The sequence below is a fragment of the Cottoperca gobio genome, chromosome 7, assembly GCF_900634415.1.
Source record: "Cottoperca gobio chromosome 7, fCotGob3.1, whole genome shotgun sequence".
NCBI lineage: Eukaryota > Metazoa > Chordata > Actinopteri > Perciformes > Bovichtidae > Cottoperca > Cottoperca gobio.
The window spans coordinates 14,275,552-14,292,539 of NC_041361.1; the positions used below are offsets into that span (position 1 = coordinate 14,275,552).

At 40.3% G+C, this 16,988-nt stretch overlaps 2 protein-coding genes across 2 annotated transcripts; both read left to right on the top strand.

The window, feature by feature from the left end:
* The first annotated feature begins 999 nt into the window (after positions 1-999).
* Positions 1,000-4,900, top strand: LOC115011204 (taste receptor type 1 member 1-like). Its single transcript, XM_029436250.1, has 6 exons — positions 1,000-1,181; positions 1,514-1,811; positions 1,960-2,685; positions 3,035-3,241; positions 3,512-3,632; positions 3,972-4,900. The coding sequence occupies exons 1-6, from the start codon at positions 1,000-1,002 to the stop codon at positions 4,898-4,900; spliced, it is 2,463 nt and encodes an 820-aa protein (XP_029292110.1).
* Positions 4,901-11,858: 6,958 nt separating this feature from the next.
* LOC115011185 (taste receptor type 1 member 1-like) lies at positions 11,859-16,365 on the top strand. Its single transcript, XM_029436218.1, has 6 exons — positions 11,859-12,037; positions 12,351-12,648; positions 12,777-13,502; positions 13,743-13,949; positions 14,298-14,418; positions 15,437-16,365. Exons 1-6 carry the CDS (start codon positions 11,859-11,861, stop codon positions 16,363-16,365), a joined length of 2,460 nt encoding a protein of 819 aa, XP_029292078.1.
* The last annotated feature ends 623 nt before the right edge of the window (positions 16,366-16,988 follow it).

The following is a 16,988-nucleotide window of genomic DNA, read 5'->3' on the forward strand; positions in this document are numbered from 1 at the left end:
CTGAGAGTTGGTCAAAAAAACAAAGCTGTCTTATAATCTTCAGGTGGAGCTGATCATCTGTGTTTACTGGGGCACTAATGTTAACCGGGGCTGTAACATGACTTTAGTTTGTTTATTGGACTATTGGACCAGAAATTAGAAAATTATCCAGAAATTTGTCTTGTCGGGGGCGCAGCCAGGACAGCAGCCCGCCGAACGAGAAGAGGGGTCGGACGAGCCGGCACTCTGCAGCCGCCTCGGTCAGACGGAGCCCCGGTGATAAGAGCTCAGCCAGAACAAACCCCAGTGCCGGCAGTCACAGCGGGCTGGTGGACCTGTGTAACGGCAGCAAAAGGGAGTTTGAAGTTAGACCATTGCGAGGACCAGGAGAGGATGCGGGTTGTTTTCTCGTTTCTTACACTTTGAATCCAATAAATAAACTTTAAAACAGACACAGATCATGGCTGTAATATGTACAAGCCAGTCTGAGCAGCTGTACTTCTTCTCCCTCTGTATTGAGGGCAGACTGGCGCTACAGTGACTCACTATCCCTCTAGAGGGACAAGCGCTGTTACGGCATGACGGGCCGGGGCTAGTTCTGTAGATAGCTCTGCAACACAATACATAGACGTCTTTTACACAACGTCAACACTGTTACCTCTTCATAAAAAGTTAGTTCATTATTTTAATGTTATAAACTTAAATTCTGCCATATCTTACACATTGCTCCTTTAAGGAGGGGACTTCTACATTGTTCAAAAGGATTACCAGATTTGTGTTTAATGCATTTAACTTTCTTGATGATTGTTAAAACCTCTGAGTATTCATCACATGGACTCTGTGCAGCCGCATTTTAGATCATTTTTGCATACTGATTTGTGAATCCTCCACCAAGCATTTCCCACGTGCATGTAAATGATCACAGGGGCTAAACTCCTTCACCAGTGTCTCATAACTTACTAAAGGCAGAGGATAATCCTATTAGAGTTCACATCATATTGGTAAAAGGTAATTATAACAATGAAACATTTTGTAGTTTCTCTGTGTCTCCTGGGAACTTTTCTACATGCCTTGGCTCAATGCACTGTCCCAGACTCAGAGTTTCAGCTGGATGGAGATTATTTGTTGGGAGGACTTTTTGATATTCATCATGAATATGCCCCTGTTTATCATGACAGACCAGAAGCCATTAAATGCTCCAGGTGAGTCTTATAATAAATCTGAGTTGATTTCTTCTGAAGTTGAAACTAATGAGAAATGCCTGGTGTAGCAGATGACATTATTATACATTCAGGAGTTTTGCCTCAAACTTCAGGTCAATGGATATAGCTAGTATCTATAAGCCTAACCCAATCCAGTTAATGGCTATGTTATCAAAGTTGCTGTACTACGATATTTTTGAAACCTGTCCTTGTTCCATGAAATATATTCATATCTGTACAGGGGTCTCAAGAATGATAGTGTTATTTAAGCCTGTTATACTGTTGTAAAAGAAAAGGTTCTGAAGGCACCCTCCTGTTGTACTTGTTCACAGTCAACCCTTCCTTCTATCGAGTTATCGGAGGTTTCAGGTGATGAGATTCGCTGTAGATGAAATCAATAACTCTAACAACCTCCTGCCAAATGTATCTCTCGGCTATGAGATATTTGATCACTGCTCATCTGCAAAGAATCTTCCAGATATTTTGAAACTCCTCTCAGTCAACGGCTTGATCCAACCTTGGAGTGAACCACAGCAGAATATGTCCAAGATGATGGCAGTGGTCGGTCCTTATACGAGCACTCAGGTCCTGACTGTAGCCCCACTCTTCATAATGAACCTCATTCCTATGGTACATTTGCAAATGATTGTATTTTAAAATGTTTACCTGCCAAACCAAGTGACTAAAAGCAAACTCATCAATTTGATCAATTCATTGTAAAATGGGATTTAATGTTCATTTGTCACTGAAAATGATGCTTTTCTTGCTCTTTTAACAGATCAGTTATGGAGCTTCTAGTTCTCTCTTATCAGAAAAAAAAGATTTTCCCTCTTTCTTACGAACAGTGCATCCCAATAAAGACGTCATAGTAGGGATTGTTAACATTGTGAAGCACTTCAACTGGCTCTGGGTTGCTTTCCTTTACATCGATGGAGACTATGGCATTGATGGCCTGGACTTATTCATGAAGAAGATTAAGGAAACTGAGATCTGCGTGGCGTACACCAAAGGCCTCAATCAATCTACTGATCACTCCCAAGTATTCAAACAGATAGAGGCACAGAAGATAAGTATCCTTATTGTTTTTGCTCCTGAATGGACTGTTGCAGCTCTCATTAACTCAGCAATCAAACAAAATGTCACCAACAAAGTGTGGATAGCAGGGGATGCATGGTCCTTAAACAAGAAGCTTCGCAAGACGACAGGAATCGAAAATATTGGAACTGTAATTGGGGTTGCTACACCAACAGTAAAAATACCTGGTTTCAGTGATTTTATCTATTCCTCCAGAAGCCAGAGTCATTGTGTAAATGCAGAACAAAATATGTTTTGTAATCAGGTTTGCAACTGCAGCAGCCTGAGTACAGAAGATGTCATCGCTGCAGACCCATCTTTTAATTTTCCTGTTTATACTGCTGTATATGCCATCGCTCATGCCTTGCACAACGCATTGCAATGTGGATCTGGCAGATGTTATGACAATATTACAGTGCACCCATACATGGTAAGTACACAAACCGGATTATTGAGATTAAAGTAAATTTCTGCTTTGTTTTCATATATAACAAATGTAAACAATTTTTCAATCTCTCATACAGATGTATGTCAGGCTTTGTCAATATCATCGCGGTGTTATTTTGTTTCATGTAATTCATGAGCAAATATTGTGTCTAGTCCAGAACCTGTAAATCTGTTATTAGATGTTTTTAGATGTGCGAAATCTCAGATGACGAGATATTGTGATAGTTAAAGTCTAAACCACTTACATTACATTTAAAAACCTATTTAATTTCCACCTCATCATGTTCATTGTGAACACATGAAGTAATCTGAACTTTGTGTACCCACATCAGGTTCTAGCAGAGCTGAAAAAGTCACATTTTACACTTTTAAACCAGAGTATTCGGTTTGATGAGAACGGTGACCCCAACTACGGATCCTATTCCATAGTTTACTGGAACAACCGTGGTGATGCAGAGGAGGTCGGCTCTTATCATTTTCAACCATCACTCCATTTCTCCATCAACAACAGCAAGATCCAGTGGTACACAAACGGAGAAGTAAGTAGGTTTATTTTCCTAACTACTTACAGTGTATGTATATGTGCAGAATAATATAGTATATCAACAGTTTATACAGTATAAGATGATGAAAATGTTTTGTTTTGTTTTCGGTTGAGTGAGTCATTTGCAGGGATGTCTATAAATAAAGTGTGCGTTCAGGTGGTTCCATTTAACAAAACCAGTTTATGAATTTAAAAAGCTACTTTCATCTATTTTGCCTCACTGTCACTTACATTTTATTTGTTGCTAAATAATTGTCTTGTACAGGCGCCTACTTCAGTGTGTTCCCCAGAATGCCATGCAGGATTTACAAAAAGGTTTACTGGAACCCACAAATGCTGCTTCGATTGTGAAATCTGTTCAACTGGAACTTATGTCAACATCACAGGTAAATTATTATACATGAGGAAGAAAAGGAGTAAAAGCAGTGCTGTTGTTCTGGCCTTGATGAGAGAGAGAGATGAACAGACAAATTGACACACAAGCTTCCATTTCCACTGTAACGACTGAACATGCCGATGAATTCAGAGCTTATTGAGTAAACGACTGCTATGAAATAAATCTGTTGCGAAAAATGGTCCTAAGAATATTCTTTTGTCTTCAGCTGCATGGGAACCAATTTCCTTTCATCATGTTAATATCACCTCTAAGATACCATATCAAAATCTTAAGAGAACAAGATAACCTTAACTTTATTGACAAATTGTCTGTTTTTCATGTAAAACAGGAGATCCCTACAGGTGCATCAGCTGTAAGGAGACAGAATGGTCTGCAGCAGGAAGTACATCATGCAACCTGCGGGTGGTGGAGTACGTCCCATTCACAGACACTGGGGCTATACTGATCATGGTCGGGGCCTGGGCCTTGGTGGGCCTCACACTAGCCGTGTCCGTTCTCTTTTCCATCAACTACAACACACCTGTTGTCAGATCTGCTGGGGGACCAATGTGCTTCCTAATCTTAGGCTGCCTCAGTCTGTGTAGTCTTAGTGTGTTCTTTTACTTTGGTAAGCCAACAATTCCCTTTTGTATCTTAAGGTACTTACCATTCCTCTTGTTCTACACCGTTTGTCTCTCGTGTTTTGTCGTGCGCTCTTTCCAAATTGTTTGCATTTTCAAAATAGCCGCCAAGTTCCCCAAACTCCACAGTTGGTGGATGAAATATCATGGACAATGGCTGGTCATTGCTGTGGCATTTGTTATTCAGGCACTCTTACTTCTTATTGGATATTCTTGGTCTCCCCCCACGCTCAATAATGAAACATTTTGGTACCCAGACAAAATCATACTTAGTTGTGACATTAATCTCAAAGCGTCCTCTGGTCCTTTGGTTTTACTTTTATCTTTGTGCTTCCTTTGCTTTATTCTCTACTACATGGGAAAAGACCTCCCAAAAAATTACAATGAAGCCAAAGCAATAACCTTCTGCCTGCTCCTGCTGATCCTCACCTGGATCATCTTTGCTACTGTAAACGTGCTTTACCGTGGCAAGTACATCCAAACACTAAATGCTCTGGCAGTACTCTCCAGTCTCTACTCCTTCCTGTTGTTTTATTTCCTCCCAAAATGCTGCATCATCGTTTTTCAATCGTACAAAAACACGCAGGAGTACTTCCAAGGTCTGATTCTGAATTATACCAAAACAAATAGCCAGTAATAGCTTGAAGTAAATGTGTTACTGTATACAGAAGGATTCATGTGCTTCAGGTCTTTTGCATACTTTAAATGAAATGATAATGATAATTTGGCTTTTTAGACTAGACGGTCAAAAAAGGTAGATCTCACCCAGCCTACTGAAGCCGGAACCAGGTTCCCAGCATGCTTATATTAGCTGTGTCTCAATTCAGGGGCTGCAACCTTCGGAGGGCGCAGCCCCTGAATTGCTTATTGTGTCTCTGATTACCTGATTCTGCCCAGCTGTCTGATTCCCTGCTGTGCCACTCCTGTCTCTGCCCAGCAGGCGGCGCCGTTACCATAGTTATCAATGACTGAGGTTTGTTTAAAAATGTGAGCTAAATAAGAACAAATTAAGTGGGCACTCAAATGAATAAAATACGAGTCAAGATTATCTGCACCAGTGTTTTAACATGCTTTTAACCTAAGCAGAGCTTTGTAAACATCAGCACCAAACTAAATGAAAATGTGCAGTCAGAAGAAGAATCTGATGCATTGGGGACTCCGTCTGTTGTGGTCATTTTCTACTGGTGAATCTGCAGGCTGTTTAAATTGGAGAGTACAGGAGAGGAAATGGTGATGAACTTTGGATGTTCTATCAGTAATATGACCAGACACTTGTTCGATTAGAAGTGGGAAGTGTGACCCTGATGAGTTCTTAAGAGATGTGATGGTGTTTAGAAATGTAGTGCAACTGCCACATGCAGAGAGCTGATTAATAATCGTTTGATTTAGCCTTCCTAATCATACTGGTGCAGATGTTTCTTCTTTACGGACTGCATCTGTCTTTAATTCTATTTTTCTTATAAGGGGCATGTCTGTCAGCAAAAAAATATTGAAATATCTTCATGTACAGCAGTTATATAACAGTAAGGATGATTAAATAAAAACAAAATGTAACATTTGTGATTTCCTTTATTTTTAAGTTTTCTGAGATTGCTATGATAGAAATGTCACCACATGATGGCGCCACTTCATTGTGACGCTGTCTACAGCCGACTACAGGCACACCTTGTATACTTGTGTAACACACGTTTTGGTTTTAAGTATAAAATTAGGATTCAGAATGTCCGTTTTTGTGAAGATGTTGTACAGATTCAAATATTGCAGAGTTTGTGTGCACACATTTGTTTAAAAATACATTTAAGATTGAACTCATTACCCTGGAGTAATAAATAAAGACTATTTCTCACGATTGTATGCAACCATTTTTTTCTCAGTGCCTGTATCAAGTTTGTTGCTGTGTCCTTATGGACACATGAAGTCTCAATCTTTGGAAATATAATGTAATAAATTCTTAGTTTAATGTCTTACTGCAAATTTCTGTTTAATATTTTTCTTTCATCTCAATCCATAAAAGAGCATGCTGTAAGTGTACACCTTTGAAACGGGTTGCCCCAGTAAGCATTACAGCTCTGCCCCCGTTCCATCTCCTTATACCTAATTCTCTACTTACTCTTACACCCACAAGGTAACATATTACCCATCATATAATATTTTCATATATGATTTCTATCATCATTGTACAATGATACATCTGTAATGACATCACATAGATAGAGATGTGAATACTGATTGTGTTTTGGGGTTTGGGATTTTTTTTATTGACCTTACTTTTCAACCAACTGGTATTAGTTAGCTTTCATATTGTCACTCAATAATGGCATGTGCCAACTGCGTTGCGGTGTGGGTGATGTATACGTTTATTTGACCACGGCTGTTAACAACACGTTCTATGCACTGATCCGTTAACTGTCCGTCATTGTTTGACTATCTCAGTGACCTCCATCAGGGAAATTGACGATGATCCCCCATCAGCTTCTAGCTCTGCCTCTACCATAGAGGGCGTGTTAGTCGGATTCAGGAGTTCCTCAAAGTGCTCCTTCCACCGCCCGATAACCTACTCAGTCAAGGTCAACAGGGTCCCACCCTTGCTGTACACAGCTTGGATGGTTCGCTGCTTCCCCTTCCTGAGGTGCCGGATGGTTTTCCAGAAGCACCTTGGTGCCGACCGAAATTCCTTCTTCATAGCTTCTCCAAACTTCTCCCACACCCGCTGCTTTCCGCCGCCCTCCCAGTCCTTCGGTACCCTGCAACTGTTTCCGGAGTCCTCCCGGATAACATTACCCGGAAGTACTCCTTCTTCAGTCGGACGGCCTCCCTGACCCCCGGGGTCCACCACAGTGTTCGAGGGTTACCGCCCCTTGAGGCACCTAAGACCTTGAGACCACAGCTCATCACTGCAGCTTCAGCAATAGAGGTTTTGAACATCGCCCACTCAGGTTCAATGCCCCCAACCTCCACAGGGATGTCTGAAAAGCTCCGCCGGAGGTGTGAGTTGAAGATCTCCAGGACAGGGGCTTCCTCCAGACGTTCCCAGTTCACCCGCACTACCCGTTTGGGCTTACCAGGTCTGCCCAGAGTCTTCCCCCACCCCTTGATCCAACTCACCACCACATGGTGATCAGTTGACAGCTCCGTCCCTCTCTTCACCCGAGTGTCCAAAACATGCGGCCTCAGATCAGATGATACGATTACAAAATCGATCATTGACCTTTGGCCTAGGGTGCTCTGGTACCACGTACACTTATGAGCATCCTTATGTTCGAACATGGTGTTTGTTAGGGCCATTCCATGACTAGCACAGAAGTCCAACAACAAACGACTGTTTGGATTTAGATCAGGGAGGCCGTTCCTCCCAATCACGCCTCTCCAGGTGTCTCCATCGTTTCCCACGTGCACGTTAAAATCTCCTAGCAAGACTACGGAGTCCCCTACAGATAGGCACAAACAACCGTCAGAGTTTTCCCCCCCATAACCCGAAGGCGTAGGGAGGTGACCCTCTCGTCCACCGGGGTGAACTCCAACGTAGCGGCGCTCAGCCGGGGGCTTGTGAGTATCCCCACACCTGCCCGACGCCTCACACCTTGGGCAACTCCGGAGAAGAATAGAGTCCAACCCCTATCCAGGAGTACGGTTCCAGAGCCAAGACTGTGCGTAGAGGTAAGCCCCACCAGATCCAACTGGTAGCGCTCCACCTCCCGCACTAGTTTCGGCTCCTTCCCCCACAGAGGGGTGACGTTCCACGTCCCCAGAGCCAGCCTCTGTTGCCCGGCCAGGTCTGGTCCGTTGAGGTCCCTGACCATCACTCCCACCCGTGTGACAGCGCACCCGACCCCAGCAGTTCTTCCTGTGAGTGGTGGGCCCACAGGATGACAACACACTAGTCATTGTTTTTTTCAGTTTCATATAAAACATTATATATTCTGCTATTATACTCTCTTTTAGTGTTCAGCAGTTGTATCAGCACTGAAAAAGTGTCATCAGTGTAATATGATTGTAAGTGGGAAATTGGCCTCCACGTTGTCCAACTGTATCGGTCAATCAGACAGAGAAACACAAGAAATATAAAACAAGGGTTAGGGGATGTATAAATTGTAATATATAGTGATGGTCATGAGAAGCTATTTAATATTTACATGAAGATCATCAAAGCCACATGTATTTACTTGCTATCATTGACAGTTTAAGCCATAGAGTTGAAATTAAATGTGAAATGTAATATTTAAGATTGAGACGGAAACAGCCAAAGAAAAGAGCAGTTCATCTACTGTAGAAAGTCAAACTTCATCTTAACATGAAAAGAAATTAAATGTCACTGTACCGGCTGCCACACTACTGATTAGCAGGTGATCTCTTGGGAAGTAAAGTGCAAACATTACAAAGCAATGACTGCTATTAACAACAAACTTATTGTGAAGTAGTTTACCCACCTCGTATTGCTTCCATAGAACTTTATTTATATTATTAAACATTACATCACCATGACACCCATCTCTCCTGCAGATGAGGGCCCGTCCCTTCCTACCAAGCAGAACGAGGAGTTCCGCCCTTTCATCACGAGGTTGACTGACTTCAAACTCTGGTGAGAGTCCAGCATGGCCTGACCATCTGTCATTGTCGTCCACAGAGGGATTGCAAATAACCTGTGTGGTCAAAATTGAAGTCATGCAGAGATTATTTGTAAGAGGATGTAGGATTTTAGCATAAACCAAAGATACCTGGTTGAATTAATTAATACATTTGTGTGTATTTGCGTGTGACCCGATGTGATCTTACAAGCACGTCTGTTTTACTTCATCCACAGACCAACTCTTTAGAAAAACCTGTATTTAATATAAAAACCGTCTCAGTAGCCTTTTGAGGCTTACACTTTGACAGTAATGAGTATTGGTTTAACAGCTTTAAGCAGTTTTACCCATTGTAAAAAATGTAAAGAAATATGTATAAAGGAGAAACCTACTAATTGTTTTCTCTATGATCAAGGCCACATTTCACTATATTAACTATTGATAGTTTGTGCTAAACCTTGCCTGACATTCACATATTTATGTGTACATTGTATGTCCTCTTGAGTACCAAAGCAGGAAGAGAGGAAAGTAGTTTTGCATCAGTTAACATACAGCTGGCACTTGCCTGTTTTATGAAGAAGAAAACTTTGCTTGTTCTTTCCAGATGTTTCAACTGTGCACTTTACTTATTTCAACTTAAATATATAAATGACTTACAATTGTGAATGCAGTTGACTTATGCTTCTTTAATGTTACACATGTACACAGTTTGGCAACAAAAGGCACAATGATTTGCACCTATACTTGTAATGAACATTATTATTTTGAAGATGCAAATCAAAATAAAACTTATCCTTTGACTGATATACTGCAATGACGGGGTGAAATATTACAGCTATTAGGTACCCTGTAGAGTTTTTTGCCACTATTAGCACTATAGAGCAATGATTTTACAGTTGGTACGAGTCAATGTTTTGTTTATATTGCGCATGCACGTGTGTAGACAAACCAGTGATGGTATACACATATTGGTGGCAATAACACAGAAGTGTAGCAATGACTGCTAGCTAGCAAATGTGGATAAGAAATAAAGGATTTAAAAAAATGTTTTAATATTTTATCGGAAACAAATGCATTCAACATGTTTGTTAGCCCTCAAGGATACGCACAAATCGTTTTGGTGAGAAAAATGTCCACCTAACTTTTGTTTGTTGATTAAAAAAACCCCACAATCCCTCTTCAGCCCAAAAGGTGCTCTTTGGATTAGAAAGAAAATATAATTTTGGTTGCAAGTGCAAAAGTTGTGAATCAAATACCATATTTTCATTATTCACCAAAGGAGTTAATATTGGGAGCTTTTCAATATACAATGTAATCCCTGACAAAGTGTTATCCAAAAACATCAACACCGTATTTACTTCTGTGTGTTATTGTGTCCACCCCTTATACACAGCCCGTCTGTATATTATCATTGGGTGGGTCAATCAACCATGTTGGTCTCATGTTGCACCTATAGACTCATTTAAATGTAAGAATGTTTCAAGCTCGAATTGGCTCTTCATCAGCTACACAGGTATCAAACTGACTCAGGTGTATGTCATTGAATAAATAGTCTTAGTCCTTCCCATAGGTGTGGCTACAAGCCCAAGATCAGTGTACATGTCATGCTCAACACAGAAGACTAGTGATGAAAGTACATATCAAACTCTGGGGCGAGATCCCAGCACAACAGCTCTAAAAAAGGTTCATACTTCATACAACAGCTGGAGAAGAAAGGTCACAATATTGCCATGTTTAGTCCTGAGAAGCCACACCATGCCTATATGGAATCCCTAACATACGTATATAAGGAATGGGCCAAATGTAGCAAGTCAGCAGAGCATCAACTTGCTTTATGTCATAACAAAGTATTGACCACATCTGTTAAATGCTGCTGAACTCCAACCTTAAACCTCATCCCCTATGACCTCATTTGTTGTAGTGGGATTAGATCTGTGGGACATACTAATGACTTCCTGACTACCATGCACCTTCCTGGCCTTGGTCATTCTGGCCTGTGTTGCAACATTGTTCAGAGCTGCTAAAACCCATCTGATTTGAACCTAGGGTCTCAGTCTCCCATATGGGTGCTCCCAGTGCTCAGAGGATTTTACAAGAATATGGTGGGTGGACACTCTAAGGGTCTGTACATTGTAAAAGTTAAATGCATTAATCTGGTGTACATTGATAGCGAAATGAAGAGGCTAGATCTAACTTTATGCTCTTGTAACCAATTTAGTTATAAAGACATTGGTCGTACAAACATGAATGGCGATGACATAGCAAAAAAGTCACATCCACAAAGCATGGTAAACGAGACCGGGTGTTTTAAGACAGTTTGCCGACCAACTGACCACCGCGACAAACAGGCAGTCATGCCAGGAGCAGGCGGCCATGTTCCTCCCCCCAGTGAGAAAGTGCACAGCGAAAAACATGTATGTTGAAGTACATGAGATTTATTTTTAGTTATTGTTTTTTACCAATTGAGAATCGGGGAATTTCCCTGGTATTGGTATTGATTACTACATTTCTGGTATCATGATATCCCTGCTTAGATATTACCCTGGGGTTCTGTGTGACCTCCTTGAGTATTACATGCCTTGCTCTTGGAGTGATTTTTTCTTCAACGACCACTCCTGGTGTTATTTGATTACCTGGGTCCTGTTTATCTAGATTTAAGATTTTAATGAAGATATGATCTTATCTTAATTCAAATGTATGCAGAAAAACAGAAGATTCTAAAAACTGCACTGCATATAGTGCTTTTGTAATTTTGGCTGAAGGAATGCTATCTATGATCCAGATGTATTAATGATGAGGATATTATTATGCTTTAAATATTGTTAAACTGTGTAGTCATCACAGAGAGTCTGTGCAACTAAAATGGCTTTTTGCATACTGATTTGTGTATCCTCTGTGTATGACACCTGTTGTCATGCATTACCAAGTGCAGGGAAATTAACACTGGGGGATTGCTGTTTCGAGTTTAGCATTGCTTTCTAAAAAGGTAGAGGCTAGTTGACATCAGATTGGTAAAAGGTAATTATAACAATGAAACATTTTCTGGTTTCTCTGTGTCTCCTGGGAACTTTTCTACATGCCTTGGCTCAATGCACTGTCCCAGGCTCAGAGTTTCAGCTGGATGGAGATTATTTGTTGGGTGGACTTTTTGATATTCATCATAGTGACCTTGTTAATCACGAGAGACCAGAAGCCATCGCTTGCTCCAGGTGAGTTTCATAAGAGATCTGGGTAAATAACTTCTCAAATTGAAACTAAGACAACCTCTTAATGTAACAGATCACATAGTTTTTTACCTTTACCACAAATGCTCGGTCAATATCTAGCTAGTTGCACATTTCTATCCTAATCAATCAAATAATTGCTATATTATCAAAGTTGCTGTATAACATTTAATCGGACCTCAGTCCTCGTTCCATAAAATCACCATTTGTAACTTCCATATCTGTGTGGAGGTCTGAACAATGATAATGTTTATTGAAAGGTAATGCTGCTCTCCTACTGTTCATTCTCTATCCACAGTACCCTCTTTGTTCTCCCAAGTTATCGGAGGTTTCAAGTGATGAGATTCTCCGTAGAGGAAATTAATAATTCAACCAACCTGCTGCCAAATGTATCTCTCGGCTATGAGATATTTGACCACTGTTCAGATTTAAACAATTTCCCAGGAATTTTAAAACTCCTCTCAGTCAACGGCTTGATCCAACCTTGGGGTGAACCACACAAGAATCTGTCCAAAGTGATGGCAGTGGTCGGCCCCTTTTCAAGCAGCGACACCCTGACTGTAGCCCCTCTCTTCATGATGAATCTCATTCCTATGGTAAGTTTGCCAACTAATGTCTTTTTAAAACATGTACCCTTTTAAAAATTGAAACTACCTTTACCTTGACATTTAAGAATTTATTGTTACTGAAAATGTTGACAATTTCTCTCCTTCTCCTTCATCAGGTCAGTTATGGAGCTGCTTCCTCTGCCTTTGCAGAGAAAGTGAAATTTCCCTCTTTCCTACGAACAGTGCATTCTAATAAAGGCGTCATTAAATTGATTGTTAACATTGTGCAGCACTTCAACTGGCGCTGGGTTGCTTTCCTTAACAGTGATGATGCTTATGGCATTGATGGCCACGAATTGTTCATGAAGAGAATTAAGGAAACTGAGATCTGCGTGGCGTACACCAAAGGCCTCAACAGCAATACAAATTATTCACTAATATTCAAACAGATAGAGGCACAGAAGATACACATCATTATTGTTTTTACTCCAAAAATGACTGCTGAAGCTCTAATTGAGTCAGCAATCAAACTAAATGTCACCAACAAAGTGTGGATAGCAGGGGACACTTGGTCTTTAAGCAGTAAGCTCCACAAAACAAAAGGAATCAACAATATTGGAACTGTAATTGGAGTATCTCAGCCAGTAGTGACAATACCTGGTTTCAGTGATTTTATCTATTCCTCCAGAAGCCAGACTCATTGTGAAAATGCAAAAAAAAATATGTTTTGTAATCAGATTTGCAACTGCAGCAGCCTGAGTACAGAGAACATCCTTGCTGTGGACCCATCTTTTAATTTTCCTGTTTATACTGCTGTATATGCCATCGCTCATGCCTTGCACAATGTCTTGCAATGTGGACTTGGAAGATGTAATGACAATATTACAGTGCACCCATATATCGTAAGTATACAGATAATTAGATTGTTTTCACATCTCTAACCTATAGATAAATATATCATAACTCAAAGATATATGCCTAAAATGTGTTTTTTCATCACTTGTCATATTAAACTTCATGTCCTGAAAGTACAATTAAAGCTGATATTTCCTGTTAAACATTGCCTGCCTAAAAATAACAGGCAAGACATTTCAGAAAGAGAGAGACCTTAAAAGACCTTACACTTTGTGTACCCACATCAGGTTCTAGCAGAGCTGAAGAAGTCACATTTTACACTTTTAAACCAGAGTATTCGGTTTGATGAGAACGGTGACCCCAACTACGGATCCTATTCCATAGTTTACTGGAACAACCGTGGTGATGCAGAGGAGGTCGGCTCTTATCATTTTCAACCATCACTCCATTTCTCCATCAACAACAGCAAGATCCAGTGGTACACAAACGGAGAAGTAAGTAGTTTTTTTTTACCTTATTATATGTGTAATGCAGTATGTCAAGACTACAGTATATGAGGATTGAAAATGATTTCACAGGGATGTGTGTATGTGTACGCAAAACACATTGGTTTGGCAATAACAGTGACAAAATAGATTATCAAGAAAATGAAAAGATGGTGGCTGTACATGTTGTAATTTCTAATAGGATACATATACAAATATTTTCTTCAGATTTAACAAATCCTGTTGAGAAATTATAAAAGTTGTATATAATGTGACTGCCAGTTCCCTCTTCTTTGCCTCCAACCCTCACACTATTCTCTTTGCTTCACTGTTCTGCTAAATAATTCTCTTGCACAGGTGCCTACTTCAGTGTGTGCCCCAGAATGTCCTGTCGGATTTGCAAAAAAACTAAATCAAATCCACAAATGCTGCTTCGATTGTAAAATCTGTCGGAATGGAACTTATGTCAACATCACAGGTAAATTATTATACATGAGAAGAAGAAAATGAGTAAAAGCACTGGCCTTGATGGGAGTTCAATTTCAGACTGTTGAGCATTTTTTCCTGTAGCTCAGAGGGCTTAACGGTCATTTTGTATTATTACTCCTCTAACCAATGAAATGACTACTAGTCTCAAGCCTAATCACTAAAAGACAACTATGAAAGGCTTTGCTATCATCTTCTGCATCACATTGACTATTTCATGTTACCATGCAATGCATTCTTGTCTTATGAGAATTAATTAGGTTGTTTATTACTGTGAACAGCAAAAGGAAGTTTGCCGAAATGTTCAGATCTGTCCCTCTCTCTCCCTCTCTCTCTTTCTCGTGTAAACTGAGGATCCCTACATCATTTTAGGAAAACATACGGTGTAAAAGATTAAGAAAAATCTAACACTACCACTTCAACTGTCTGATATTTTTATTTAACCATAACCATTTGCAGGAAGTGAACTAAAATGCTGTTGTCTGATCACAGAAATAGTAGATCAGCAGATTGTTGACAACCTGGAGCCTTAACTGGGGGACTTTGTTCTGAAACTACTAATGTGTCTGGTAGGAACACCAAAGCAGGATTACTGCCAGTATAACCAAACGTATCTGCGGCATGTTGATTTCAACGCTTACATTTTCCACTGCCAAATTTCTGACCAATAAGAAAGACTTCTGCGAGTACATTTTCTGCCCTGCTCCTTCATACACGCTACTTCTGTTAACACTTCTGACTCTTCATTAAATAACACCAAAGCTTCTATATTTGTTCATTTCTTACCAAAAAGTTATTCATTGTTTAACTACCACCACAAAACGCACCTTAGCAAAAGACATTTTTTATTGGGTCTGCTTTAATTTTTCTACTATGAAACTAAACCAGACTAAATAGTATCAAAGACATCAGTTTCACTCTGATTCAGACCAGGCAAACAGACTATGCTTTGTGCAAGCGTCCTAAGTAACCTTTACATTGACAACTTGTCCTTCTTTCATGTAAAACAGGAGATCTCTACAGGTGCATCAGCTGTAAGGAGACAGAATGGTCTGCAGCAGGAAGTACATCATGCAACCTGCGGGTGGTGGAGTACGTCCCATTCACAGACACTGGGGCTATACTGATCATGGTCGGGGCCTGGGCCTTGGTGGGCCTCACACTAGCCGTGTCCGTTCTCTTTGCCATCAACTACAACACACCTGTTGTCAGATCTGCTGGGGGACCAATGTGCTTCCTAATCTTAGGCTGCCTCAGTATGTGTAGTCTTAGTGTGTTCTTTTACTTTGGTAAGCCAACAATTCCCTTTTGTATCTTAAGGTACTTACCATTCCTCTTGTTCTACACCGTTTGTCTCTCGTGTTTTGTTGTGCGCTCTTTCCAAATTGTTTGCATTTTCAAAATAGCCGCCAAGTTCCCCAAACTCCACAGTTGGTGGCTGAAATATCATGGACAATGGCTGGTCATTGCTGTGGCATTTGTTATTCAGGCACTCTTACTTCTCTTTGGATATTCTTTTGTCCCCTCAAAGCCCTACAAAGATACATTTTGGTACCCAGACAAAATCATACTTGGTTGTGACATTGATCTCAAAGCGTCCTCTGGTCCTTTGGTTTTACTTTTATCTTTGTGCTTCCTTTGCTTTATTTTCTCTTACATGGGAAAAGACCTCCCAAAAAATTACAATGAAGCCAAAGCAATAACCTTCTGCCTGCTCCTGCTGATCCTCACCTGGATCATCTTTGCTACTGAATACGTGCTTTACCATGGCAAGTACATCCAAACACTAAACGCGCTGGCAGTACTCTCCAGTCTCTACTACTTTCTGTTGTTTTATTTCCTCCCAAAATGCTACATCATGATTTTTCAACCCCACAGAAACACACAGGAGTACTTCCAAGGTCTTATTCAGAGTTATACAAAAACACTTAGCCAGTAGCAGCATCCAGTTTATGTGTCTCTCGAGACAGAAGAACCGATATGCCTTCTGCTAATGTAAAAATGTTGTGTACATTTTTCTTCCAAGAGTAAACTAATGTTTTATGAATGTTTTTATTGTAGTGTGTTTATTTTTGAGGAATATGTCAAACAAAGCTTTGAAATGAGCTAAACCAACATACACAAGAGGTCATTTCAGAGACGGTTGGTAACATGTCTTTTTAATATATAGCTGATACCTTTAATGGGGAATTCTGCCCTCCTGTAACAATTATTGTGATAACATAAGTCACTGTTCAATAACTCAACTGTGCAGGTCTCATTGACTGCCATTGACATTTTTGTCAAGTGTACCAAGAGTGGTTAATAAGTGTAGTGTTCTCCTTTAAAGTTATTTAGTCAATGACTTAGCTATATCAGCAGGTACATTACACAAAGTTGTAGGAGTCAGAGTTGTATGTCCTTAATGCAAGATGCTTCTGGTTTTGCAAGTATTGAATTATTCACACTCTTCACATGTAAAATATATTCTCCAGTGGGGAATATAAATCTGTGCATGCCCTTATTCCAAACCTAAACTTCTGCAATACTGAACTACTCATCAGCTAATGAACACTGCCGAGT

Coding starts and splice junctions, on each gene's coding strand:
- LOC115011185 (XM_029436218.1), top strand. CDS start 11,859: ATGAAACATTTTCTGGTTTCTCTGTGTCTCCTGGGAACTTTTCTACAT. Junction 12,038..12,350: donor GAAGCCATCGCTTGCTCCAG/GTGAGTTTCATA, acceptor CTCTATCCACAG/TACCCTCTTTGTTCTCCCAA. Junction 14,419..15,436: donor AACTTATGTCAACATCACAG/GTAAATTATTAT, acceptor CATGTAAAACAG/GAGATCTCTACAGGTGCATC.
- LOC115011204 (XM_029436250.1), top strand. CDS start 1,000: ATGAAACATTTTGTAGTTTCTCTGTGTCTCCTGGGAACTTTTCTACAT. Junction 1,812..1,959: donor TAATGAACCTCATTCCTATG/GTACATTTGCAA, acceptor CTCTTTTAACAG/ATCAGTTATGGAGCTTCTAG. Junction 2,686..3,034: donor TTACAGTGCACCCATACATG/GTAAGTACACAA, acceptor TACCCACATCAG/GTTCTAGCAGAGCTGAAAAA.